This window comes from Salminus brasiliensis, chromosome 16, assembly GCF_030463535.1.
Source record: "Salminus brasiliensis chromosome 16, fSalBra1.hap2, whole genome shotgun sequence".
Classification (NCBI taxonomy): Eukaryota; Metazoa; Chordata; class Actinopteri; order Characiformes; family Bryconidae; genus Salminus; species Salminus brasiliensis.
Genome location: NC_132893.1, coordinates 3,966,259 through 3,993,932, shown reverse-complemented (window position 1 = coordinate 3,993,932; position 27,674 = coordinate 3,966,259). Strand labels below are relative to the sequence as shown.

Below are 27,674 nucleotides of genomic sequence, written 5' to 3'. Positions count from 1 at the left end.
GAGCGGTGCTCCTGTCCCAGCCTCTCTGTCTCTCTCTCTGTCTCTCTCTTCTTTCTCGGTCGGTTTCTCTCACTCGCACCCACACACACATTCGCAAACACATGCACACACTTCCCTATCCCCTCCTGTGCCCACTCTTGTCCACATCGACTCTGATCGCTGTTTGTTCAGCGACTGTCCGGTTCTGCTCAGCTCGCCAGGCCAAAGCGCTATCTTTTCCATTCAATAACACCGGCCCTCGGCAGACACAGCTGGAACCCCCCCCCCCCCCCAAAAACCCAACAACACCACCCCTGTTTTTCTCCCAACCTACTCCACCAGAGATAACTTATCCCCTGCACAGTGAATCCGAACGGCACACTCGCATACTCGCACTGACCCAACTGGACTGCACAAAACCTGCCGCTCTCCACCGGCGTGGAGAGACGATCAATAAGTCTGCATGCGAGGAAAACGGAACAGAAAGGAAGCCGGGAGCAGCCTCGCCGGAGCTTTTTAGACCCCAATTTCCCTGTTGAACGGGCAGCGCCGCCCGTGCTCTGCGCTAACTAGCCTTTGTTGGCTGAGGAAAACCCCCCGTCAGACGGTCAGTCTCCCTCTCTCTCTCTCTCCCCCTCTATCTCTCTGTGTGTCTACGTCTCTCTCTCGCTCTTCTTTGTCCTCATAGCCACAGCCACAGCATCGGTCTGCCCGTCTCTCGCCATCTCCATCCATCCCCGCCGCACCGAACCAAGCCGAGCCAAGACTGCCAGAGATGCCGGCCGCTGTCTGCTGCAAATGCTCAGCCGTTTTCTTTTTTTTGGGGGGGGTGGTAGAAGGTTAACAGGGAAAGAGAAGACCTGGGTTTCTTCTCGCCTTCCATAAACGACAAACGCGGCTACGAAAAACGTGGCAAAAAAGGCACGAGGCGGCGGACGAGGCGGGTAACAACCAGCACAAAATCACAGGGCACCACAAAAGAAAGCAGCAGCTAGCTTCTGCTTCCCTCCTGGAGCATCTTTCTGGTGCTGCCTGCTAGTGGTGCTACCCCCCGCCCCCCTCAGACTGCACTCCCCCATCAACCCCCCCCCCCCCCCAACACACCCCCCACCCCCCACCCCACACACACACACATATCCCCACCAACCCGCACCCCTTTAGTACAAACACACCGATGCCCCATCAAAACCGAAAGTGGCGCGCTCCACTCTGCACATTAAGCTCCAGGACTAAGTTGTCATTCAGGCTTACTGGAGCCAACAGCGCCGAGGTGGAAAGAGCGTAGACTCGCGAGGCTGAAAAAGCCAATCAGCCTTTTTGCCCTTGTCTATTTTCATCGGCTGCCGATCGATCGACAGAAACAACCGGCAGCCCTCCAGCCACCAAACGGGCCGCGCCATAAGTTTCAGCCCTGCACGCGCCAGCCAAAATATTTTCATGTCATTTTCACCATGCTTTCACCCTCAGCCGCCCCCCGCCACCAACCACCCTAACCTTTCGAACACACACACACTCACACATACACACACACACCTTTTTCCAGACTCCTCCCCCCCACAAACAATCAGGCAGCTTCCTCCTCCTCCTTGGGGAATTGGGAGAGAGAGCGCAGGCTCCCGGAAATGAGAGCGGCTCGCCACACGCCTTAAATGACCCCCCCGACACACACACACACACACTCTCAAACTCACACACACATACACTCTGATACCCTGTCAACTCTGTCAGTACAAGCAATATCATCTACCGTTTAAAAAAAAGTGCAAACGAAAGGGAGTAAGAGTGAATTTAAGGAAAAAAAAGAGAGAGAGAGACAGAGAGAGAGAGACAGAGAGAGAGAGAGAGAGAGAGAGAGAGAGAGAGAGAGAGAGGAGGTGAGCGAGCTCTCAGAAACTGCACCAGACACAGGCAGGTCATTGAGGTGGGTCGTCTGCACTCCCTCTCCCCTTCTCACACACACACACACACACACACACACACACGTGCACACACACTCCCATCATCAGCACCATCACTCACACACCCTCCCCCCTCAGCATCAGGACCACAGTTACAAACCTGGCTACCTCTCCTTAGTTCTCATTTTATCTCTAGGTCTCTCTCTCTCTCTCTCTCTCTCTCTCTTTCTCAATCACATGCACTCTCTCTCCCACCACAGCGGCATGCACCCCCATCGCCGGTAAGGACCACGACCACTCACCAAAAAAACCCTCCCCCCTCCCCGTCAACCCCTCCCCTCCTCTTCCTCCTCTTCCTCCCCCAGGTCGGTGCACCTGTCTGGGCCGACGTCGGAGAGCTCTTCCTGCGCCACAAACGAGTGCGTGTGTGTGTGTGTGTGTGTGTGAGAGAGAGAGAGTGCCAGCCGGCAGCGGCGTGCTGCGGAGACCGCCCCTCTTTCTCTCTCGCACGCTCTCTGCTTCTCTCTCTTCCCCTCTCTCTCTCTCTCTCTCCCTCTCTCTCTCTCTCTCCTTCGTCTCACTCCCTCCATCCATGTGCTTCTGCTGCTGCTGCTGCACTGATCAATCCTTTCCTTTTGAGAGAAAAAAAGGATTGCTAAACACACACAGACACACACACACACACACACACACACACACACACACACACACTCGCGCACAGAGCCAGCGGGGTGGCGATGATGGCGGCTCGCTCACTGCTGCGCTCTCCACTGCCACACACGCGAGGTGTGTCAAAATATTGTGACCACATTTTCAGAAAGAATTCATGGAAATACATCCCCCCCACCCCACCCCAACCACCGCCTTCTACCCCCCAGGGTGGAGAGGCTGTAGTACAGGACTAATGCTAATGGTACTGGGCTCTACTGTGTGAAGGATGGAGGTAGACCTAGCTGAAGCTGTTCTGCCACTGAAATGTCATATTATAGTGCTGGATATGTGAGAAGCTCTAGGTGGAACGAGATGCTTCACTTCAGATGAGTGGAAAAGAGGTAAAAAGAGGTTTCCAATAAACCAGCGCCTTAATAATCAATGGTGGAGAATGCGGGAGGTGATACCGCAGCACACACACACACAACACAGGACTTCGTAAGTAAGGAAAAGACCCGAAACGCAAAGAACTCCAGCACACACGCTCTCTCTCGGCTGTTGAAATCGCTATAATGCAATTTAACACGATGCCTAACCTTCGGGAACGAACCCATCCGTATGTGGGACCAGCCTTCCACAACTTTTTCCTCACGCAGCGCAGTGCCACGTGACGAAACCACTGCAGTTCATCAAACAACGTTTAAGCAAGAAAAAAAAAAAGCCACAAGCTCATAAAAAGTCCTGGGTGAACGCAGCCTTTTGTCCTGAAGACAGTCTGCAGAAGAAAACGAGCAAAAAAAAAAAGAAAAGAAAAGAGAACCCAGCCAGTCGTGGCGTCTGAGCGGGCGAGGAGCGTCTCAGAGGAGCAGACACGTTTGATTAGATGAGATGATGGTTGATTTATCTGTCTGGGAGTAGCTCGAGACGGCCCAGTCTTAATCTCTCAGCCTCTGACCTCTGCTGCGGCACCCCCGGCGTGGATGGAGGGTCACGACCCCTCGTGCTGACAGCCAGAGCCAGGCGGCTGGGATTGGAGGGGGGGGGGGGTCATTGATTATGTGCTTAATGCAAACGGCCACGCTCAAGCTAATGTCTGCCGCACCGCAATGCAGGGCTCCGCGCTCACACACACACTTCCATACACACACACCAGTACCAAATGAAAACGCAGACCCACCAAGGGTCTAGGTTTCGAACTCATGGTGGTTCGAGACGCGACGTCAGTGGTTGAAGGCAGGGCTGTCGATTGCGGTGGCGGTTCTAAGCTACCACACACCTAAGCAGAGGAAAGGCGGCGGAGTGTAAGTGTGAGTGTGTGTTTCCGTACATTTTAAAGACCACCTGAAAAAACTAGTTTCTGGATGCTAAAGTTAGGGTCAATTTTAGGCTTAGAAGATTCTTATTGCTCGTAGAAACTTACATACAGTATTTAATAATTCTGTACAGTGCTATAGCAGTTACATATATATCACACATACAGTACATATTATTATTATTATTATTATTATTATTATGTATAGGCACTTTCATATATGTATAATATGAATGGGGTGTAGTATTATTACATGTAGATACTCACACATATATGATACATATGGTATATACTATTAATATATCCCATATACCTTACACATATTACATATATATAATACATATAGGATATATCATTACATTTAGATACTTAGATACTATTATTGTATTATTGTATATGTATGCATATATATATATATATATATATATATATATATATATATATATATATATATATATATATAAATATATATATATATATGCAATACATATGGGTATATCATTATATTGTGGTGCATTATATAATACATATGGGGTACATTATTATTACTACATATATGTATATAAATAACATGGAACATACTATTAGAAATATATATATATATATATATATATATATACAATACATGTGGGGTATATCATTACATTTAGGTACTTACATACATACAATACATATAGGATATATTATTATTATTATTATTATTATTATTATTATTATTATTAAAAAATAATTCCTACAGACATATAATACACTTATAATATACTACTACTAAACATATGCGATTAACACATATATTATTTATGGGATATGATATTATTACCTATATGAAATACATATGGGGTGTATTAATAAATTAGGTACAAATACTACATATAGGATATATTACTATTACATATGAGTGCTTGGGCTTATCAATATTACATATGGGCTATATTTTCATTATATTTAGATACCTGCAATCATATAATACATGTGGTAATACACACACACACACACACACACACACACACACACACACACACACACATATGGGTAACATTACTATCATTACATACAGGTACAATTGTGCATCTGTAATGCATGTCTACTACATATAGGTAGTTCCCTTTATTAATATCACATACAGGACATATACGACTCCATGTCCTGACACTGTCAAAAAACGAACGCACGTGTGAGTGTGTGTGTGTGTGTGTGGGTGCAGTGAGTGGAGGAAGGGAGGGCTGGTGAAATCAGCAGGGACCTTAAAGGAGTGATGGTGATCAATCAACTCTATTACTGCTATGGCAGTGTCTGGGCCAGCAGCCAAGCTTATGCACACAAAGGCCGTCAGCAGAGGGCTGCCGTCACACACGTCCAGACAATGAAGCGCGGCCGACTCCTCGCACACTCGCGCACATTAGAGACAGCCATTAGCACCAGCACAAACACGTAAACACACGCAGGAGACTCGGGCAGGGGCTACAGCACCTCTGCTGCGGGTTTCAGCGCCATTTTGTAGAGGACACGTACGCTGTATGGCTGAGTGCGGCCTGCACTCAGGTTTGGGATGCAGGAGGTGTCGCTTGTGCCGTTTGTAACACTCGCGCTTGTTCTCCGAGAGAAATATGGAAGGTGCTACTAGATAGGGAAGCGAAAAACGGCAACAACGAGCTGCACAGTGTGTGAGGCTGTTTATGCACTAGGAAACACTGGAAAAGCTGAATTAGGCTATAGACAACAAAATGCTCGCATTAATAATACTCAAAATATAAAAGGGGGGGGGGGGGGTTCTTCAAGGGTTCTGTAGTAGAACCAATGGGTCAGTAACAGCTGCACAAGAAAAACACCTGACCCTCTGAATGCTTAACTGGCTCTCTGGCTGGTTAAGCTGTTCTACAAACACACGAAAACACTCATGTAGATGGTTTTACATAGCACACACAGTATGTTCCAGCTTCTTACAAGTCAAAGAACCTGTTTTCAGGAATTTGCAGAACTATTTTTGCCACAGTGGTTCTCAAATTGGTCCTCAGGGCCCCTCAGATGGTCTACTTTTTTGTTCTGTCCCAGCTCCTAACAGGAAAACAATGGAGACAGATACACATAATGAGGGAACACCTGCACAAGGCTGCATGGGTAGCACTTCCTATATGGTGTCCTGTATTCATAATGCAATATTAATGTACGTAGAATGTATATTCTATATCAAACTTAATAACGTACAATACCTGGCATGGGCCTGTAGAAATACTCAAACAAGGGATTATGGCTAGCTCAATAACACTTTATAATTATATACAGTATATAACCGTCATTACAGGCTATAGAAATATATCATAATGCATTACTAATGTATGTAGAATGTATATATATAATCACATATATAAACACATTCTACACATAATCTATATGTGTAGAATGTGTATATAGAATACTTAAAAACGTACAATGCCTGGCATGGGCCTGTAGAAATACTCATTAGAGATTATGGTTTGCTGAATAACACTTTAGAATTATATAAGTATATAACTCTCATTACAGGTTATAGAAATATAACATAATGTATTATTAAATCTGACATTCTAACTTTGTATACTCTCGGTTCTACACAGCACCATGTTATGAGTCAGAGGGCTCATTTTAGATGCTATATAGAAGTCTTTTTTGCTTCAGTTGTCCTCACAACTGTCCTCAGGGCCCTCAGATGTTTGTATAATGTCGTACCCTTGTGTTAGTGTTATGGATGTTGGTATATTTACTAATGGTTTGCGTCAGGCACTGTACGAGATTATGTACGCCATATAACACATTATGAATGCAATTGAATCCGCTGCATGTCATGTATCATGTGTCTATATATATATATATATATATATGTAAAAATATATATATGTAAAATGTATAGTAACAGAAAAAGCTAGACGTGGAAGTGGAGAAGGACTGTTTTCTTTTTATTATTGTACGACTCAAATGATTGGATGAATTCCATTTAAATTCAGTTTATATTATGAACCTTATTAGCAAGTTTAATTTTGTACCTCTGACTATTTTCCACTTGTTTGTAATAAAAAAGGCAAACAATGAAATAACAGACAAAGCTGTGAGCGCAACTCTTACTTGAACATGAGAACTCATACGCTTATCTACTGAAGTTGTAATCTGCACTTTCCACACTGTTCCTCTGCTTGTTTCTGAAGCTAGGAGTGAGAAATAAAATAGAATTTCTCTGTGCTTTTGTTGTCACTGGCGATAAGCGCCGTGACATCTCGTGATAATGGCAGAGGGAAGGCAGCGCGGAGCTGCCCAGTCCTAAAGAGGACAGTTATTTTCAGAGTTGTGAATTATGAGACGTATAATAGCGTAATCTAACTGAATGAGCTGATGTGGGGGGCTTAAACAGACAAGAGATGACACTGGGCATTTCATGCATTCGGAGAGAATAAAGCTGAGCCACATGTCGGTGACACGGTGAAATCAATCCAATTTCAACATAAAGAAAATCAGCGGGAATGAAAGCGGCCGTATCTCTGGGAGCTGCAGAGCACAGCGGAGGTACAGGCATTAACACAGCACTGTCCCTAATGCAGACTAGCCATACCAACAGAGCTGGGGGACGGGACGGACACACAGACACAAATACATACATACATGCATATGCATGTGACATAATTATGTATTTAAATGTATGTAATAAATATATGGCCTAAACATACATATATTACTGTTGTAATAATAATAATAATAATAATAATAATAGTAATACTAATAATAATAGTAATATTAATATGCCTATTATACATGTATCCATAGGTATTAATGTAATAATAATAATATGTAATAATAGGTATAGGTAGATATCTGTATGTAATACATAGGTATATGTAGTATACATGTGTATGTATATATATAAAATAACAATATAACAATCCATATGTTATACATAATGGTTTATATATAGGTAGATATATTAATATCAATATATTATTTGCAATTATTTGCAATATCTGCATTCTGCATTGTATCCAATATCCATTATATCTGTGATATGTCCCATTTGTATGTTCCTATATGTAGTAATACTATATATATATATATATATATATATATATATATATATATATATATATATATATATATATATATATATACACTCAATTTATTACATAAAAGTAGATATGTATATATATTGTCATTCAAAAAATATACCCCATATGTATTATATGAACAGTAAATATATGCAATATATATTTATATATAACAGAATATATATATTCTGTTAGTATGTATATGTAATGCATCATATGTATTTTATATGTATGTACGTAAGTATCTGTAAGAAGTAATAGCAGTAACAGCCCCAGTAACCCAGGTCCTTTGTTTTTACAGGACCTTCTCATCCTCAAAATGTACACAAACAAACACCCACCCACACCGACCTCCTTGCAGGAGACGCATATGCTGAGTGCGACACATTAATGACCATCATCGTTGTTGTTGGTCCAGTCTGCAGCCCCTGCCCCTGCCCTTGCCCCTGCCCTTGCCAATCAATCACATTGATTCCTCTCAGGGGTCAGGGGGCAAAAGTGTATTGATGGGAGAAAGTGCCTTACGCAGCAAGGCCAGTCCTGAATCCAGACAGATCAATGACACCTCAGTCATGTATTTATTATGGTTATTTATTTGCAATAAAACTGACCACTTTATTGCTCAGGTTGCCACTGTGGAGGACAGGCAAAATTTACTGAGCTAGCCGCGACGAACCGGATGCCCTGGTCCGGGCACAAAGCTGGCATCTGACACGCTGGTCTGCACCCTGGCTTTTAGAGATCAAGGATGGTCAGGTCATGTTCATCGATGTTGTGTACTTGGGAGGGGGGGTGGGGGGGGGGGGGTGGAGGAGCGGAAGGCTAAGCTTTCAATTACGGCACCTCTTTACCAGAACAACAATCAATTACACATAAAATGTGAGGCTAATGTGGCACAACAACGGTATGCACCTAAAGAAAACACAGCACTGTAAGAGTCCTGTGTTGAGAAAGGGATCTGGCCAGTTAACCCCTAAAAAATGAATTTATTAAAATATCATCACAGTCGATATATAGCATTTCTAAAATTATAGCATATACCACATTTCTATTGGTCCATTCATCACTAAATATTGACTTGAACTGCCAGATTCGCATTAAATCAAAAGATAAAATTCAGCAAAAAGGGAAATACACTAAAAGGACAAAAGTATTGGGACACCTGCTCATCCACTGCTTCTTTTGAAATCAAGGGTATTAAAAGGAGTCGATCCTGCTTTTGTTGGAGTAACTGTCTCTACTGTCCAGAGAAGAAGAAGGCTTTCTACTAGATTTGGAGAGAGGAGCATTGCTGTGAGGATTTGACTGCATTCAGCGACAAGAGCGTTAGTGAGGTCAGGATGTTGAATGATGATCACCACCCCACCTCAACTCATCCACAACTCCTCAACTCATCCCAAAAGTATTGGATGTAGCACCACCATCCATCATTGCAGAGAACACACGATTTATACCCCCCTAGCCCATGCCTGGCACTTGGCATGGTGCCAATTGGATCATCGTATTTATTTTGAGGGTTGTATGTTTATTTGGTAAGGTGCTAAGGGTCGAGCTACATATACTACTACAGAATTAATCGAGCTGGAATAGATACACCAGAATGTTTCGAGTTCTAGCTTCTCAGGCTGTTATAACTAACCCTGACCTTGGAGTAAGTTGACACGATTGAAAAAGTGTCAAAAAATGAAAAACGAGTCAAAAACTGAGCTAAAAGATTTTTGTGTGACGGCTACAGAGTTTACACTTGACTTTCTTCCTGTGGTGCTCAAGTTTCATGCTTTGTGAGGTCAGAAAATGCTAAAAACATGGCAAAAATATAAAGCATTTTGTTTTTCTTTTCCACAGAACAATCATTTTTAATCAGATTCACACCACAATAAAATAATCACTAACAAACATGATGGTTTAGCTTGAGAATGTAGACTCTGCACCTTCAACAGAAGGTCTCAGCTTGTTTCAATGAGTGACAAGCAAGAAATAATTAAACAGAAGGTAAGAGCAGGGCTTCATAACTCACAGACCGCAGGGGATCCAGAACGGTAGAGGTAAGTAAAGACTGATATCAATAATGCTTGAAGCTCACCAATACCTGATCTGCAATACTTTGGGCAGGGAATAGATTAACACGGTTTTGAGTGGCAGAGAAATCAATGACTTCAACAATCAACCACCTTCACTCAGGAGGCACGAACCTCAGGAACTTTCCACATGTTCGAAGCAAGTTTGAGAACCTTCTCCTGTTTCTTTAGTATTTGGAGAAACGTTGGATGCGATCTTTGAAACGTTACACCAGCGAAAAGCAAGAGAATGGTCGTTTTTATGCTATTTTTCTTAGATTTATCGAGAAGGCCCAGGAGGGAACCACCGCTAACCCCCTTTCCAGCGTGGCTTCGAGGGGGCCTACGGCGGAGCGAAACAAGAGTGTCTTCTTCCCCTCCTCGTCTAATCCGGCAATTTATTTGTTCAACTTTCACATAAATCGAAGCCCAGCTGTAACCAATGAGTTGCAGCTTGACCGGCCCAGCCAGCTGGACCCGATTCTGCTGATTCGGCGGCAGGATTTCCAACATTGTTCGCTTGGCTACATCTGGAGGAACCATCGGGGTTCAGAGGTGAAGGCAAAAACTCCCTCTTAAAACAAACTCCCTGCAATGAGCGGAGCTCGTCTCTCTCTCTCTCTCTCTCTCTCTCTCTCTGTCCGGGGAAGGGGAGGTGAGGGGATATGTCAACAGCACTGAGTTTACAAAGTAAAGCTTTTCCTTTGGGTTCATTTCTGTGCTGTTTCTAACAGCACCGATGACTTATCAAGTCTGGGCCTGTCAGTGCTCAGAGTTACGGCCCTACAGTAAACACAGCTCTATAATTCAGCATTTAGCTTCTATAAGCTGCTAAACGTGTATGCAAATAAGCCCAAATTAGAGGCTTATTTGCATACACGTTTATATATATATATTTTTTATTAAAAAAAGGACACTGGGGTCATGTGGGCATCTGTCGAAGCTGGGAGGTCTTGGGGCTTGTGGCTGGGAGGCTTTAAGTAGGCCCAAGTTGTAGGATCGTGGCAAAGTGTTTGTGAGGGTAGGAGGAAGTTAAGTATCTCTAAAATCATGAAGCTTAATTAATAAATGTTAATATACAAAAATTTATTAATTTACCAAAACTAATAAATAGATCAAAATTAATTAAATAAATAAAAAAAAATTAATCACAATTCCCATAGTTTTTTCATGTAAAAATAAATAAAAATAAATACAAAAATCAATCAAATAAAAAGTCTGATAAAGCCAGACCGATTTGTATTTGTTTATATTTTTTGTTTTTAAGCCGTGTCCAATCGGCTGTAAAAATCCACACACAGTATGTGTGATGATGGTAGAATCAACACTAAATCCCAGACATTTACAAATTCTGATGTCCAGAAAAAAGAGCATGTTTGGTCATCCCACCTCCAATCATTTACAACACTGTTTACTGTGTGCTGTGAGAATCTCGACTAATCCCAGACGTTCTTTGAGGTGTGTTCTCCAGGAATTTCTGACTAATCAAGGTTTTTGTGTGGTCCAACAAACATCGCTTTATTAGTTAATAGTAATGCAGACCAGTCTTTGCCATCTTTGCAACTGTGTTTCCGAGGCATAACATAATTACGGTACCTAGCAACAGAATCTTAATATGATATTTTGTCCATTCACTGCAAACGGCTAGTCTTAAGATAAGGGATTCCTAATTAAACCAGCACTGAAGATAAAAAGGTCACAAAACAGGGAACATCAAAGTCATTGAAGACTTACTTTGGTTTCCTAAAGAACTCATCAATGGGAGACTATTTCTGTAACTGAGATGTTCAAGTGTGAGGAACCTTTTTGATGTTTGTGGAACCTCCAAAATGTGGAGTACGACTGTATATCCAAAGCAAAAATCATTTACAAATGTTTATTTATTATTTTTTTGAGTCTCATTGTCCAATTTGTCCTGGAACTTAATGTCATATCATCTTATCCTCAAAATAACACTGACAACATAATGTTGCATTAAATGTTTGGTACACTGGAATGGTTTACAGCTAGGAGGTGTATGTGTAGTCCACTAGTTTTTAGAATCTTCACAATAGTATTTTTAAAGCCAGCAGTCAGCGATGTGTTTTACTGTAAATGAGACGTTCTGTTCTAAAAATTTTTAATGTTTGAAGAACCTCGACATAATATTAAGGTCCTATCCCAGTCCAAGGTTTGATTAAAGGTACCAAAAAAGGTACAACTTTTGGATCCCAATGAAACCTTTCAGTGGACTTTACTTCGAGCATAGAAACACTGGAGATCTACCAGGCTAGAAAGCTCTGATCGAGCATGCTCCTGAAGTCCTTCATTACCTGGATCAGGTGGGGTTGGAGCTGAACTGTGCAGAGTGGTAGGTAGACCCCCACAAACAGGATTGGGAACCACGGATTGGGCACCATTGCCATTGAAGAACCCTTCAGGAGAGCATTTTTGTCGGAATGAGATTCTGAGTTTGAGGAACCTCCACATAATGTAAATATGTCAGACCAATTAAAGGGCTTTCCTAGTTCCATACATCCAAATCAAGGCACATTTCATCAAGCCCCCATTCTTCGGACAAACAAACAACGCTAAGTACCTTCCCAGCCGCCGCCGGTGTTGTGAGGAAAGCAGAATCGATGACCAAAGCTTTCACGCAACACTATTGAATTCCCATTAATATCACGGCCCATTTGTTTGTGCTTAATTGATAGCTGTTAAGTCCCTTTTTGCCCTAATGCTCAGAGAGGCTCTTTCAGACTGAAATCCAGCATGTGGACTAGACCTCCTAGACCACGCAAGCAGAAAAACCGTGCTAACAACAAGCCAAGCAGATGTAGCAGGCTGTGTGTGGAGCAGCGGCCTTCCGCAAACTTCACACTCAAGCCCCACATACACATACACACACACACACACACACACACACACACCGTGAAATGGGAACACAAACTGTGAACTTAAATCTCTTAGGGTTTAACTGAGACAGTTCCAGAACACGCCTGGCAAATATGTCACTGAGCAGGACAGCACAAGACTTGAAACGAGAAACTGACCAATGTTTGCGATGGGCCAGTGTTGGGGCAGTGGTTGGGGCATTAAAAGTTTCTATGCCAACAAGGACATCTCTATCATCTCTACATGCTTCCAGGCTCGAGGCACAAGGTCAGCCATGCTACAGCACCAGCAGGGTTAAGGGCCTTGCTCAAGGGTCCAACAGTGGCAGCTTAGCAGATCCAGGTATCATCGAACCCACCAGATTATGAGCAAAATGCTCCATCCCATGCTTACGTAGCACTTTGTCAGGACCCAGACGTGGTCTTCTGCTGCTGTAGCCCATCATCCTCCTCAAGGTTGGACGTGTTCTGATATGCTTGTCTGCTCTCCACAACTGTACACAAGTGGTTATATGAGCTACTGTAGCCTTTCTGACCAGTCTCTCTCGCCATTCCCTGTAGGCCTCTCTCATCTACAAGACGTTTCCGTCTGTAGAACCGCCGCTCTCTGGATTCCACCATACTGAGTAACTCTAGCGGCTGTTGTGCTGAAACTCCCAGAAGATTAGCAGTTCAGGAAATACTCACCAGCCCTTCTGACACCGTTGATGTGAACTGGAGTCATTTGAAGCTGCTGGGTGAACTGGGTGTCCATTAGGTAGGTCCATTGTGTCCAAAAAACAGTTCCACCAGCAGCAAGACAAATTCTTCTCAGTTGTGTGATGCAAGTGATGCGAGATGATCCAGCCAGACCCTAATCCTTCCCTCATATTTCATATTTCCTCTCCTCTCCAGGTCTCCAGGCATCCAAATGTGCTTACCGAGTGTCCGGGTGGCGTCCGGCCAAAGAGACCCAGCGTGTCCCGCTTCCACATAGCCAGGGGCCTGTGTCGAATAACTTCAGCAGCCGAGGCAAGGCAGGTTTGGGACCAGTCAATCTGTATGCTCGACCGCATATTACAGGGCTACGCCATCTTTCACTGTGGAGAGCGCGGGGCTGTATATCAAAAAGGCAATCGACTGCGGAGACCGTGAACACTGAGGCTTTCCCCATATGGTACGGCTTGAATATTACGTTTCATACGCTGTGTTTATGTCCGGGGCCCATCTGTAAATCATTCTAATCGTAGCTGATTCGGAGCGCTGAGTAAGAAGAAGCCGGCTGATGTCAAGGCCTGGCACGAGGAAGGGAGGGAGGGAGGGAGCCTTGACTGAGGCTACACAAACACAGGAGGCACCACCAGGAGAGCCACGGACAGGCTGACAGGCAGGAGGCAACGGCCAAGCAGATGTAAAATGGGTTCCTTATGCTAACGACGTGGACTTGCCGCAGAACACCAGCTGACCTTTAGCACCCGGCGTAAAAAAGTGAACCTGATAGTTCTGGACCCTCTGAGGGTGTGTATAACTCAAAGGAAACATACAGCTTCCTCTTGAACGCTCCTTCCAATGGCACGCCTCCTGACTTGGAAATGTATCATCGATAATAGAGTCTGCTGCGACGACATGTGGAAGGAGAACCGCAGCAGACTCTGTGGGTTTGCTTTTCCGCAGTTCATTCGGTTCAGCCGGTGTGTTTACGATGAAGGTGCTCTATCGTATTACAGGCGGCGAGTGGTGTGTACTGTACCCTGCCCTGCAGCGGATTAGAGCTCCATCTAAAAATATACAACACCGCAAAATAGCACTAATTGAGAGTGTGGGCTCCCCCCTGAGAAAGGGAAAAGTTAATTAACAGGCCACCATAATGCAGAATTCCACTGTCACTTTGTGTCAGTGTTAAGCTGCAAAGATGTTCACTCTGTGTTTCTGCTCAAATCAAGCCCGACTCGGGGATGTTTAACAACATACAGAGGAGCCAACCCACTATTTATTCTTCTCCTTCATTCAGGAGAACGTCCATAACTGTTATGTATAAAAATGGGAAAGTGGGACCCCTAACAACCGTGCAAGACCTGGTAGAACACGGAAACTGCTCCCATTAAAAGCTGTAAGCCTAAAAATCTTTGAGAAGATGACTCGACACTGCTGGTCTGAAAGGATGTGGAGCTGATCAGGAAGATCTTACTGAGAAAAGCAAACAGACGGAGCATCCCAGTCCACTGTGAGTCCAGGCTTCAACCTTATCAATGGGTGTGGTTGTACAGATTTCTACAGAAACACTGGAAGTGAGTCTCCTAAAAGAAACGAAAGCTGTGATGAAGGTAAAGGTGGACGCACTAAACTCTCGAACATCTGGTATCAGATTGAGTTGTTGAGGATTCTGTCGTCTTACAAGTTTTCAGCTTCTTTCGTAAAGGTGAGAAATGAGTGAACTGTGGTACAGACCGCTGTTATTAGTTATTAAACAAATGAAAGGAAGCACTTTCTCACTTTTGCACAGTTCAGTATGAGCATAGTGCTGTAACTCAGGCTTTCCTGAGATAAGCCCTGAGTTATGACCTGGCCTGGGGCTGTTTCATATCCTTTTTTACATTCAGATTCATGAATTATCATTGTTATGAACGCAGGACCAGTCTGGCTGTCTGGAAAGCAGCATTTGGAATGCTAATTTAATAACATAAATAATTAAAAGTTCATTCGTACAGTTTAATGAAACCATTTGTACTCTTACATAATTAAGTTGTGCACTAGACGCTACACAACTGGCCCGTCCGAGATCAACAATTCGAATTCACCGTTTTCACTGTTTCAGTGAAGCGACTGGGCTTCACCTCTGAAGCATTCGGTAAAATTAGGCTCAGAATGTCTCGCAATCTTAAAAATGAAGGCGGGGCAAAACGTTCTGTGGGGAAACGCCATTGCAGAACCACTTCTGGTTCTCTTACAGATCCTTCTAGTGCATTATTTTTGTTTATGTAGTCTGGGTTTGTCATTTATACACTTCTTCTTTACTGTGCCTTCGAGCTCTGACTGGCTGTCCTGAACGAAATGGAGAAACTGCAGTAGTCTTCAAATCAAATAAATGGGCGGGGCTAAACTGCAGTAGGCTGGATAGGTGCATATGTGCAAATGTGTTGGTTACTGTGACATCATAAAAACATTAAATGGGCGGAGCTAAACTGCAGTAGGCTGGATAGGTGCATAAATGTTTTGTTTTTTGTGACACCAGAAAAGCAATGAATGGGCGGGGCTAAACTGCTGAAGGCCAGATAGGTGCATATGTGCAAATATGTTGGTTACTGTGACATAACATTTTTGAAACAGTTTTGAAACAGTAAATGGGTCAAATACGTGCATGTAAGTAAATGTGTTTATTTTACATCTGAAAAGTAATGAATGGGCGGGGCTAAACTGCTGTAGGCAGAATAAGGGACACATACAAATGTGTTGGTTTTTATGGCAACGCAAAAACCATGCATGGGCGGGGCTTAATTGGTGTAGGTGGAATAGATGTATGTGTGTGAACTGTTAAGCTGTTTTTGCAGCTTAATTTCCATACATGGAACCGGGAGTGAACAGCATAATAAGTACAAATAAAAGCTACTGATGCTTTTTTTTTTCGTAATGTAATTATTCTAATTTCTCACGAGCTGCATCTGAGTTACATCTGGTTCTTTTTCTCAACTATAAGCAAATATCCTTGACAACATAATGTCGATACGAATGTGCTGTAATTTGGAATGGTTTACGACTAAAAGGTGCACCAGCAGCTTATTACATCCTAATGGTTTCAGCACATAATCAGGTTGTCAAGAAACAGGAGGTAAAAGGTGAAGAAAAGTGAGGGGGGGGTGAGCGGGTGGGACGGGGAGACGGGAAACATCTGGTCTGAACCAACCACAGGGAGAGGCGAGGCTTTCTATAAATTAAAACACATCATCATAAAGGCTGATCACACAGTAGAGTGCAAAAGTGAGGTGTAACGGCCATTTTATACTCAAAAGCAGCAGCAGCAGCAGCAGTTAGAGTGAAATGAATGTTTTGCTGAGAGGCTCAGATGTCTAATTTGAGTAAAAGAACTGTAAAGGCTGCAGCAGAATGAATGTCTAATTTCTGAGAGAAGGCACTGGAAGATGCACTGGCCTGTGGTCAAGACTGAAGAAGACTCCTTAACCCTACCTGCCCCAGGGTAGCTGGTCCATGTCCACTTATTAGGGGTGTAACCATACGACATACATTTAAGAAAGTGGAAAAATCAATTTTGTACTGATTCCACCTTATTTAGTAGCACAAATAAAAAAAATGGGCAAAATAATATTAGTAGTATTTGTACCTAAGCAACCTGTACGTCTCGGCTGTAAATGAAAAATATCTGAACCCAAATAAAGGTGCAAACACGGGTGCATTTATTTCCGACCTCAAAGAGCAAGAACCAATGTCAAAATGCTAATATTTCAACAGATTGTGTAATGTGGATTTGAGGAAACACAGACTTCTCTCATTGTTTTCACTGGAAAGCTTAACAGTAGCAATGTGTTAAACTAACCCTGCGGTGCGGCGGCCGTACTTTAGCCTTTCTGCTGGTCTGCTGTCTGCTTCAAAATGATCTCAGATTCCAGGCATCTAGAGGCGGATTTTAATAATGTATGAATGCTGGGACCTATAAACACACAACTCATTTACATTACATTATAAAAAATACCCTTAGCTAGTTTATATCGGCTAGAGTCCAAAAGATCCCTCTAAACTTAGACTATACTAAATACAGAAGTCAGTCTGGAGACACAGTACTCTACACACTCTACACTCTGCCTGAGAACTCTCAGAAGAGGAGGGTCTTCAGTCTGGGTTTGAAGACAGCGAGCGTTGGACTCTGCTGTTCAGACACCCAGGGGAAGTTTGTTTCAACACTTCGGTGCAGGACAGAAAAAAGCCTGGATTAAAGGATGGTGGGTCAAGCCGAGCCGTACTTGATTCTCGAAGGGCTCAGTAATCAAACACACTTACCATTATATATATATAAAAAACTTTTTAAGGTCTGGAAACATGAGTAGGTGACCAAAAGCATGTTCGCCTTGAGGTTCTATCTGAGCTACATACAAATACTGGAGTAGTACGACCACTGCCCTCTATATGCTAACCAAGTTACCCAGAGTCCTTGGGCAAGACTCTTAACTCTACATTTTCCGACCTGTGTAATATGCTTCAAATGTTCTCTCTGGACAAGAACATCAGTCAGATGACATAAATATAAAGGTAAAAAGTCCATGTACCATCCCGGCTCCCGGGTTCAATCAAATTAAGCAAGCAAGTCTACAGTAAAGGCATAACTGAATATGAATCTGGTGACTCCTGCTTTGGTCATACTAAAATGAATCAGTGTGTGGAATTGGAGCTTTCAGTAAGCAACCATTTTTCCTATCACCGTATTAAAGCAGCTCCATGCTACCCTTATTGTTGGCTGCATCATCGTGTTTTGCAAGATTCTGTTCTTATGTTATTCATTAAAACAAATGTAACTACAGCACTGAGAAATCCCCTATAAATGGAGAAGGGACAAATAGCCACTTTTTGCGTCAGCATAAAAGGCTAAGGGCTGAGGTGTCAAGTCTTCATGTGCTGGAGTTGCACTCGAGTCAGCGGGAACTGTTTTCCTGCAGCCAAGTCTTGCTGGACGACATGAGTGTACTCCAAGGAAAGCTAGAAGGTTGTACAGTTAACTCCCATGGTGTAATTCTAAACCATACAACCTACTACCTCAACCTGGATGCACACGTCCTCGCAGGCTCTCTTCTTGTCTTCTGGGGCCTGAAGGCCAGCCGTGGATTTTCTGGGCGGGACGATAGTCAGGAACGGGGATTGTTTAGTTAGGAAAACGAGCTCGACTCGGCATCGATGATGGGAAAAAATCAAATCTGCTGAACGCACCACAGTGACAGAGACCCACAGAAGCGAGCTTGGGTTGCCAGATTCACCACAAGATCGGATCTACGGGTTTATGACAAGTGGTTAATGCTCAAAACGTAAACAAACTAGAGCTTATTTATACTGTGTGAAATTCAAGTTGTATTGTTCCTAAAAATGTTGGAAAATTAGACGTCATGACAACATCAGACTTGTGAGGGACTTGCATGTATCCAGTTCTTGCAGGATAAACTAAGCTACAGTACATTATGTTCAGCAGAACTTTAGGAGATGTAGGTTTGCACTTGCTGTTTTATTTATTAAGGGTTTCATGCAATAAAGAATAGTTGTCTTTCTATAATAACGGTGGATAACGGTGAGGTGATGTTTGTATAGCACTGAAATGTAAATGATTTTAATGCACTGTTAACGCACTGTTAAAAAATGGGCGTGTATAATCTACTGAACATTTAAGCAAGAAAGAACTACGTTTCCCAGCATTACTTGCAGTCTTTGTTAGTTTCCAGTAATCAGCATCAACTTTACATCATTTTTCTGTGCTGTAATGTGATAGCCTCATATACAGTTCACAATGGTGGTGAATTGAACCAGACATCCCTAAGATGTCCTCAGGCCATTTCCATTTCAATTCCAAATAATTCTGGAGCATTTCTATTGGTCAATTCATCAAGACATTAGGACACAATGTTTACAAGATCATGTTCAGTCTGCTGCTCAATGTACGGTCATAGTAATTACATTGTTAAAGATAAGGTTGTACGTTATTACATGGTTATAACACATTCCTGCTGTACGGTCCCTTTTTTATGCATTATTTAACATATTTAAGTCGCTCTGAGCTGTGTGAGACAATTTTGGCCTAAACATTTTTCAATCTATTCATGGCGGCGGGATACATGTAGGGTGTTGCGCAGAAAAATATCCCCAGATAAACGTATTATTCTGGATTTGCCTCTGTTTTACCATCGCCAACACTGCATGTAAAACTCAGAAGACACGTGGTGTAGGTTCACTGGTGGGTTTGGATAGTAAATCAAATGGCTATATTTGTGGTGTAGTCATGACAAACCCTGGGTCCATTCGCGTCCATTAGAATTATGTCTAACTTTATATATATAGTATATATTATTATATAATATAGTATACTTATTTATAATATATTAATGGGCCATTTCATTGTTCATTTTGCTATTTGATAAAAAATCGGAGTGCACTGTAGTCCTCTGTACTACTTTGACTGCACCAACTGCACTAAAACAACTGTAAATGCACACTGTCGAGGCCTGAACTTCGTGCCTTTTTGGAGCCCAGCTCTTCATTTATAATCCATCATACTCTCACACATCGTTCTGATTTCGAATTGGAAGGAACCTCACTCTCCTCCTCAGCAGTTTTAGGACAAACAGGAACTTGTACATCCACAACCTTTATTCCCAGCGACTGAATCAAGTTGTAAACTGTTTGCCTGAGCCTGGCTGGCCTCGGCTGGCAGGCCGAGCAACAGGGCGAAGCGGCCTCACGCTGGACGTTTACCGCAACTGACCCAATATGAGTATAAGATTATCAATGGAAGGCTTACCTGGCTCACTGTCAGAGCTCCTGGAACGTATTAAGGCATTCTGCTGCTCCACCCACTGAAAAACACAATAAATCAAGAGTATCGGTTACAATCTTCCAGGCTTATGTGTATATAATAAACAGGGCTCGCCCTACGGCTGCACTTTTGCTACTTATTTTAGAGTAATTAACACTGTTGATGATTACATTATGTGTTATTGCATGCTTACAACACACCCATGTCGCACGTTGCCTGTTTACATGAATAGGAGAAGCATTTCTAAGGCATTATTTCACATATTGGTTTGTATTTGGAGATGGAAAGTACGTAAAGTGAAGACTGTGAAAAAAAAATCCATTGTGTTTCCAATGGAAGTCAATGTAAACAGATTAACTTTATTTATTATTTTATTTCTAGTAATTCTGGAGCATTTCTATAGGTCCATTCGTCATTAAAAATCTAAAGCCAATGTTTACAGTGTTCATTCTGCTGCTCCACCCACTAAAAAACACAGTAAATCAAGATATCAGATATTATCTTCTAGGCTGGTGTATTTACCATAAACAAGGGATACACTACTTTTGCATAATTGATCATTTTTGTTGTATAACTATGAAAAGCATTATTACATGGCTATAAACCATTCCTAAGGCTTTATTTGACGTATTGCTTTGGATTTGGAGATGGAAAGTATATAACGTCAAGCATTAGATGTATCTCCAATGGAAGTCAATGTAAGTCATTCTGGATCATTTCTTTTGGTCAATTCTTCATGAAATTCACACAATGTATATAAGAATATATATATAACACATCTCTGTTGCATGTTGCCTCTTTAAATGCATGTGAACGATTTTCAATGCAATATGTTTTTGCATTAATATATGAATGAGATCATGATAAACAACATATTGTACTGAAGGAGCTCAAAACTTTCATGACTTTCAATGGACGTCGATGTAAAATGAGTGTACTCCATAGAGGCTCCGCAATGTTTCCAATGAGTTTAACAACAAGCATTGTTACGGGACTATATTAAGCATTTTTTTACGTGGTGATAACACATCCATGTTGTAAAGTATGAGAATTTTTTACACTGACATATTTGTTTACATTTGGTTAACAATATATTGTCACACAAAAAAAACTAAAGGCAAATTTTACACGAGGATGAAAGTATGAAAATAATGAAAGTAATTTTGGAGTATTTCTATTGGTCCGTTCATCATGAAATCTGGACATTATGTGCAGCAACAAGTGACCTTTCCAGATTTAAACTATGTCAAACAGTGAAAACCAACAAAAATTGGGAATACACAGGGCTCTATTAATCTCTGTGGCTCAACAGCTCAACTTTTCCAGGCTCTCATTAACATCTCCAGAATATGCAAACCAACAAGGAGTTTCCATAACTGCACAAATAGTCCCTCATTTTTCACTAAAATTAAGATACACGTTTCTGCACGACAGTGAGCGTGTATACTAATAATGAATCTACACTCATGTACATTAGGCACCGTGGCTCAGCTATTCAATCTACATATGATTAAACAATACAACGCTCCCCACCCAGCTCCTCCACCCAACGCCCTCCATAATGTTGAGCAACAGCGGCCTGCTCCAACAGGCTTTCGCCAGAGCTTACCACACTTGGCTGCCTGGTGTCTGTGGCGAAAGGACAGGGCAAGCTCAGATGAGACCACAGTGATTTTTAAAAGAGCAGAGAAGCTGCCAAGGCGCCGAGCCCTGCCAAATGGCTGTGCCACAGAACAGCTCCCATTCACTCTCGCTCCCACCAGCACTCGCATATTATTCACATGACTTCCAAGCGACCGGAGCCAGGCGTTTTTCCTTGTCTTTTCCCAAACAACGCCAAAGTGGGTGCCAGCTTACCCAACACACTTCAGTGTAATGGTCTGTGCTCTTTTCGTTCGATTAGGAGTATTTCTTTTGTTTTGTTGGTTCAATGCGAAGACAAAGCGCGAGAGTTAGCGAACCAAAAAAAAATAAAAAAGCCAACCGGATTCAAAAAATCTCGCCGAATTCAGGTAAAAGTCTGCACTGCACCATCCGCCATTTTCTCAGCAATCCAAAGACAGGGTAGAAAAAAGAAATTCTCCCTGGCATTGCTTTCCAAGTTTACCCCCCTCCCAGCCCCTCACCGCCACCCCGCCTCTCTCTCTCTCTCTCTCTCTCTCTCTCTGTCTCGCTCTCTCTCCCTGTCCTGGCACCAAAACAAAAACCCTTTGCCATAAGGTCACATGGTTTCTCCGCGCCAGACCGAAAAAGCAAGAGCATTCCAGCGGAGCGTTTCCGCGGACACTGTGAAGACATCTTTTGTCTAAATCAAAACCCTTAGCCCTGCCCACCCCGAAAAATACAGCACCTTCCAAAAAAAAGGAAGGGGGGGGGGCAAAGGATGGTGGGAGGGGAAGGAAAAGGGGTAGTGTTGGGAGTCATGGCAACCTCCACCTGGCACAGCGCCCATCATCAACACATGGGTGCAGGAGTGAGGCGCTGGCTTTCGTGAGGAAGAATAGGAATGCTCCGTTCCGGCCAAAGTCAATCTCGTGTTCGTGGTCGGCCGGCCGGCCGGCCAGCCAGCCAGCGCTCCGGTTTCAGCCTCCAAACGTGCCAACACCTTTCCATATTGTTAAAAATGAGAGTGACTGCAAACCCATACACACATTCACACACACACAAATTCAGAAACTGAGGCTGAGGTTTCAGTGTAGTTTAGAGTTCATGAGCACTGGCTAGACCTATGTCTTAGTCTCGGGGCTCTTGGGTGGCGCAACTGTCTAAGCGTTAGCCCTACAACTTTGAGAATGCAAGTTGTTGCTTGAGGAGGAGACTAAGAGAGCACTAGAGCCATCGGTCTCACGTATCACTCAGTGGCAGTTAACGAACTCCTAAGTGTGCCGAGATCCAATCCAGCGACAGTTGCTAGCTGCAGGTGTCTCAGAGGAAACAGTGTACCTTCTAGCCGTCACTCTCCCACTCTTGCAGCATCGTGTGTTGGGCCAGTCCTTGTAGAACTGGACATAGCTGGAAAATTGGAGGCCAAATTGGGCAAAAATCCCAAACCCCCTAAAAGAAATATCAGAGTTTCAGCCCAAGACTGAAAGCCTCTTGGTATTCTGGTTACGCACTTTCGTCCACCAAATTCAGACACTTCTGCAGCTCATATGCATAATCATTCTTCATTTGCTTAACGTGCATCTAACGTGTTGCAAAAAGTTCGGTATAAAAAATCTTCGGTAAGATGCAAATTCTTCAGTACATCTGTTGGTGTCCAATTAAGGCCAACAATTTTGGCACCCGTCTATGGCTCAACAGCTCAACCTTTCTTCGGATATCACATATATATTTCCAGCAATTTCCAGTTTCCATGACTGGAAAAACTGTCCCTAAACTTTTGGTTAAATTTTTGGTTTGGTTTTCAGGACTTTCCAGGACGTTCCAGGACATTTGTGTGTTCATTTTCATTATCCAGCAGCTCTAGTGCATGAGCCATAACATTATCATCACCACTGACAGTCAGTAAATAAAAACATTATCTATCAAAGGGTCAAAGTGTACAGTACAATTATCTATTGGCATGGCTTGACGACTGGGTCGGAACATCTCCAAAACATCAGGCATGTCTTGTGGGGTGTTTCTGGAATGCAATGGTCAGTACCTACCAAAAGTGCTCCAAAGAAGGACAACTGGCAAACCTGCGACAGGGTTATGGGCACCTATAGCTCACTGATGCGATCCAGAGAGGCCCCACCCACCTCACAACTTACAGGACATAAAGGACCTGCTGCTGTCGTCTTGGTGCCAGATACCACAGCAGGACACCTTCAGAGGTCTTGTGAAGTCCATGCCTCGAATGCTCAGATCTGTTATGGCGGTACAAAGGGGGGCCTACTCAATATTAGGCAGGTGGTACTAATGTTATGGCCGATCCCTGTGTATATCGTCTGTCTTGCAGTTAAATGTGGGCAGTAACGTGGATCAGAAAGTCCTGGTGTCGAGACTCTGCTTTGGTTGCAGACGGCAGGTGAGGCAAACGCTCAGGCTGTGGCAGTCTGAGCTGAATCTTAACCACTGCTTGCGTACGTCGTGACTCACTGCAGGATGACTATCTTAGCAGAACGCTGCAGCACCAGCGTATTTCACAAGCCCATTAAAACAGCTCAGTTCCTTCGGCTGGGAGATGAAGGTTCAGCGGGTTTCTACATCAAATTTCATTCAATTTTCTTTTATTTTGTGTTATTAATGTCAATGAACCCCGCTGCTGCTCTCACATCAGACGCCATAAACGGCCCGATACCAAATTTACTTTCCTGATACTGACACTAGGGCTGGGCGATATGATGACTATCTATTCAGCCACTGCATATTTCAGCATGATTAGTCCTGGGAAACTGGATTTAATGCACAGCGTGAGCAGCGTCATACATATTTGTCATATTTTTTGAAGTGAACAGTTTTTATAAATAAGTAACATTTGCATGAAGGGTCGCAAGTTCAGTATTAATTATTAAAGGAACTAATTACTGCTAAGTCACTGATTATTAGAGCTATTATTTATGTATTAGTGGACTATTTGTTGTTTGCTCTTATCTGCTGACTAAATATGGACTGTGCAGTAATCAGTAATTAGTATTTGAGTGCAGTTACTTTAGCTTTGCATTCGTTCTGAGCTCATTTACTCATTAACTGCTGCTTACTGATCAATTGTCCATGATCTGATTAATGTTATTACTCAGAGTTTCATTGGGAATTACTGAATTGGGAATTATAGCCTCCTGTATAGCCTCCTTATCTACTAATCTTCAGCAGCCTATCTGGCCACAACCTAACCCTTACACTGTATATATATATATATATATATATATATATATATATATATATATATATATACCCTAAGGATTCACTATATACCCCAAGGACTCCAAAATGCCAACATGGCAGAACAATATTCATTTATTTGAATATATCAGATATTAAATATATTATTTTTGATTAATATTTGATATCATATATGTCAAATATTAAAAATATTTGAGTAGGGTTGTAAAGAACTGCCAGATTCACAAGTTACCAAACCAGTAGATAGCAATTAAGCACAATATTCGTCACTTTGCACAACAAAGCAATGAATGGTTAATTATTAGAAAGAAAGGAGTAATTAAATGGTATAACTGTTGTAAGCCAGTGAAGTTAAACCACTGTGTTCCACTCAAGACTGCCCAACAGGGGGAAAGTGCTGCAATAAAACCGTAGATTAATTAATAGATAATTAAGCACAAGCACTAGTTCTCACGCTGCTGCTCTATGTTAGTTAGCTAGTACATACAGTACATATGCTCTGGGATAAAGACATATCTAATGCCAGGTGTTAGAGGGCTAAATCCTCACAGCTCCTCCAAAATCTAGCAGAAAGTCTTTTTCCCTGGACAGGAGAGACAATTACTCCAACAAAAGCAGGAGAAACTCTTTTCAATACCCTTGATTTCAGACAAAACAATGAACAAGCAGGTGTCCCAATACTTTTGTCCATATAGTGTATCAATCATGGGTAATCAGTGATGTATTAAATGCCTAATCAATAATTATTTGATTCTGCATTTAAAGTGTTACTATTAATTGTTGTCCATTTGAAATGATCAGAAAAAAAATATTTAATTAATGACCATTAAAGAGACTCCTGCCATCACTGGCTAACTCCCAGACACTGAGGACACTTGATAGCCCACACTTAACACCTGACCACGACTTGTAAAACAACACTGGATAGGTACACCTTCCTAACCAGCAGTGCCACGAGACAGGAGGGTTAGCTGTAAGGTCAGACGGGTCGGTGCTAGCTCAGCATTAGAGAAGACACAAGCCCACATCATGGAAAGCAGGAAAGGTCCTCTTGTGACGACTCTTCCATAAAGGTCACAGTAGTGCAGGTGTTGCTGCACAGTGGAACAGTGCACCACCAGTCCAGAGCCTGATGAATCATCCTGAAGAAGGTCTTTCACAATCAAACAGGGTTTGGATTTGCCTTTCCAGCTAACCTATGAGTCTTCTCCAAAGGTTGTGGAAGTGCTGCAGCACAGTAGAACAGTGCACCATCTGGTATCACGCCGGAAAGGTAACCATGTTACTAGGGGATCGTACCCCCTAAAACATATTCATCTGTATGTGTCTGTTGCCGTCAGCACCAAGGTTTTTATCGTCAACAAGTGGTATTACGGCTGAGCGCTATGGCGACCGCATCTGGAGATGGGTTTTTAGGTAAAAGGGTGAAAAGCGTTGGCCGGTGGATTTTCTAAATCATGCGGTAAAGCGAGCAACTCTTGTTTCTCATCGTTCCATATGCTAGCTAGTAGTCGCCTCTCCATTGGTTCTTTGGGCAGCTAGCTTTAGCTAGCTATTATGCTAGCTAGCATCTCATCGCTCTGTGCCGTAAGTACAGCGACTGTCCATTAAGACGTGCAGTACCCTTATCAAATATACAGCGATGCAAACGGAACGATTCATTTCTGTCACAACGTGCTAAAGCTAACTCCAGTAACTGCAGGCAGTGAACTACATTTCCCAACAAGCTGTATTGGGACCGAGCGCTATGGCGACCACGTCTGGAGACGGACGTGCTGGTAGGTGTTGCCTGAATGCCGATTGAACGGTTAAAGGATGATGGATTTTCTAAATTGATCGGTAAAGCGAGCAACACTCCCTTCCATATGCTAGCTAATAGTGGCCCATCCTTTGGTTCATTGGACAGCTAGCTTTTTGACTAGGTAGCATCGCTATTCTTATCAAACATGCAGCATTGATTCGAATGGACCGGTTTATTCCTAATGTTAACTCCAGTAACTCCTACATTTCTCACAATGTGGTAGTTCTTCAAAGCCGCCTTCGCAGCCACGGGCGTGACGGGGCGTTTCACCCGACGCGGTCTTGTAGCAGCATGGCCGACACCACCCTTTATCTACTCTGCTCGACGACCGCAGCACCAGATGGTTGCCAAAGCAGGTCCAGGACTTCTTTCTGCTTTCATTTTCTAATAAACACAGTCAGAAAGCACAAACTTAGATCAGCAGTCCTCGTCTGAAACTCTTACTGAATAGGAGGCAGCGGTCGTGTCAGGGAGAGAGGACTAAATCACAGCTGAAATGAATTAGGAGGGGCCCTCCTGGAGGACTTGTACTGCTAAGCTTATTTTGAAAGGTGGCTTTTTTCCTGTCACACTGGGATCTAGTTTCCATTCAGCAGAAATGCTTACCTTAAATCACCCCACTTTTGAACTCGGTGCCCCGCACCGCTGGAAATAACTGCGTCCAATCGTCAGCTTGAGTGTTTGGGAATCTGCGCCGGTATGCTCGGC

The 27,674-nt window shown here is 42.9% G+C and overlaps 1 protein-coding gene across 1 annotated transcript in view; it reads right to left on the bottom strand.

Moving 5' to 3' along the window:
* Positions 1-27,674, bottom strand: part of LOC140537239 (uncharacterized) — an 80,351-nt gene that overhangs the window by 8,665 nt on the left and 44,012 nt on the right. The window contains exon 3 of the mRNA XM_072659566.1: positions 20,324-20,378. Coding sequence (XP_072515667.1) covers positions 20,324-20,378 — 55 coding nt within the window. The remainder of the gene's footprint in view (positions 1-20,323; positions 20,379-27,674) is intronic.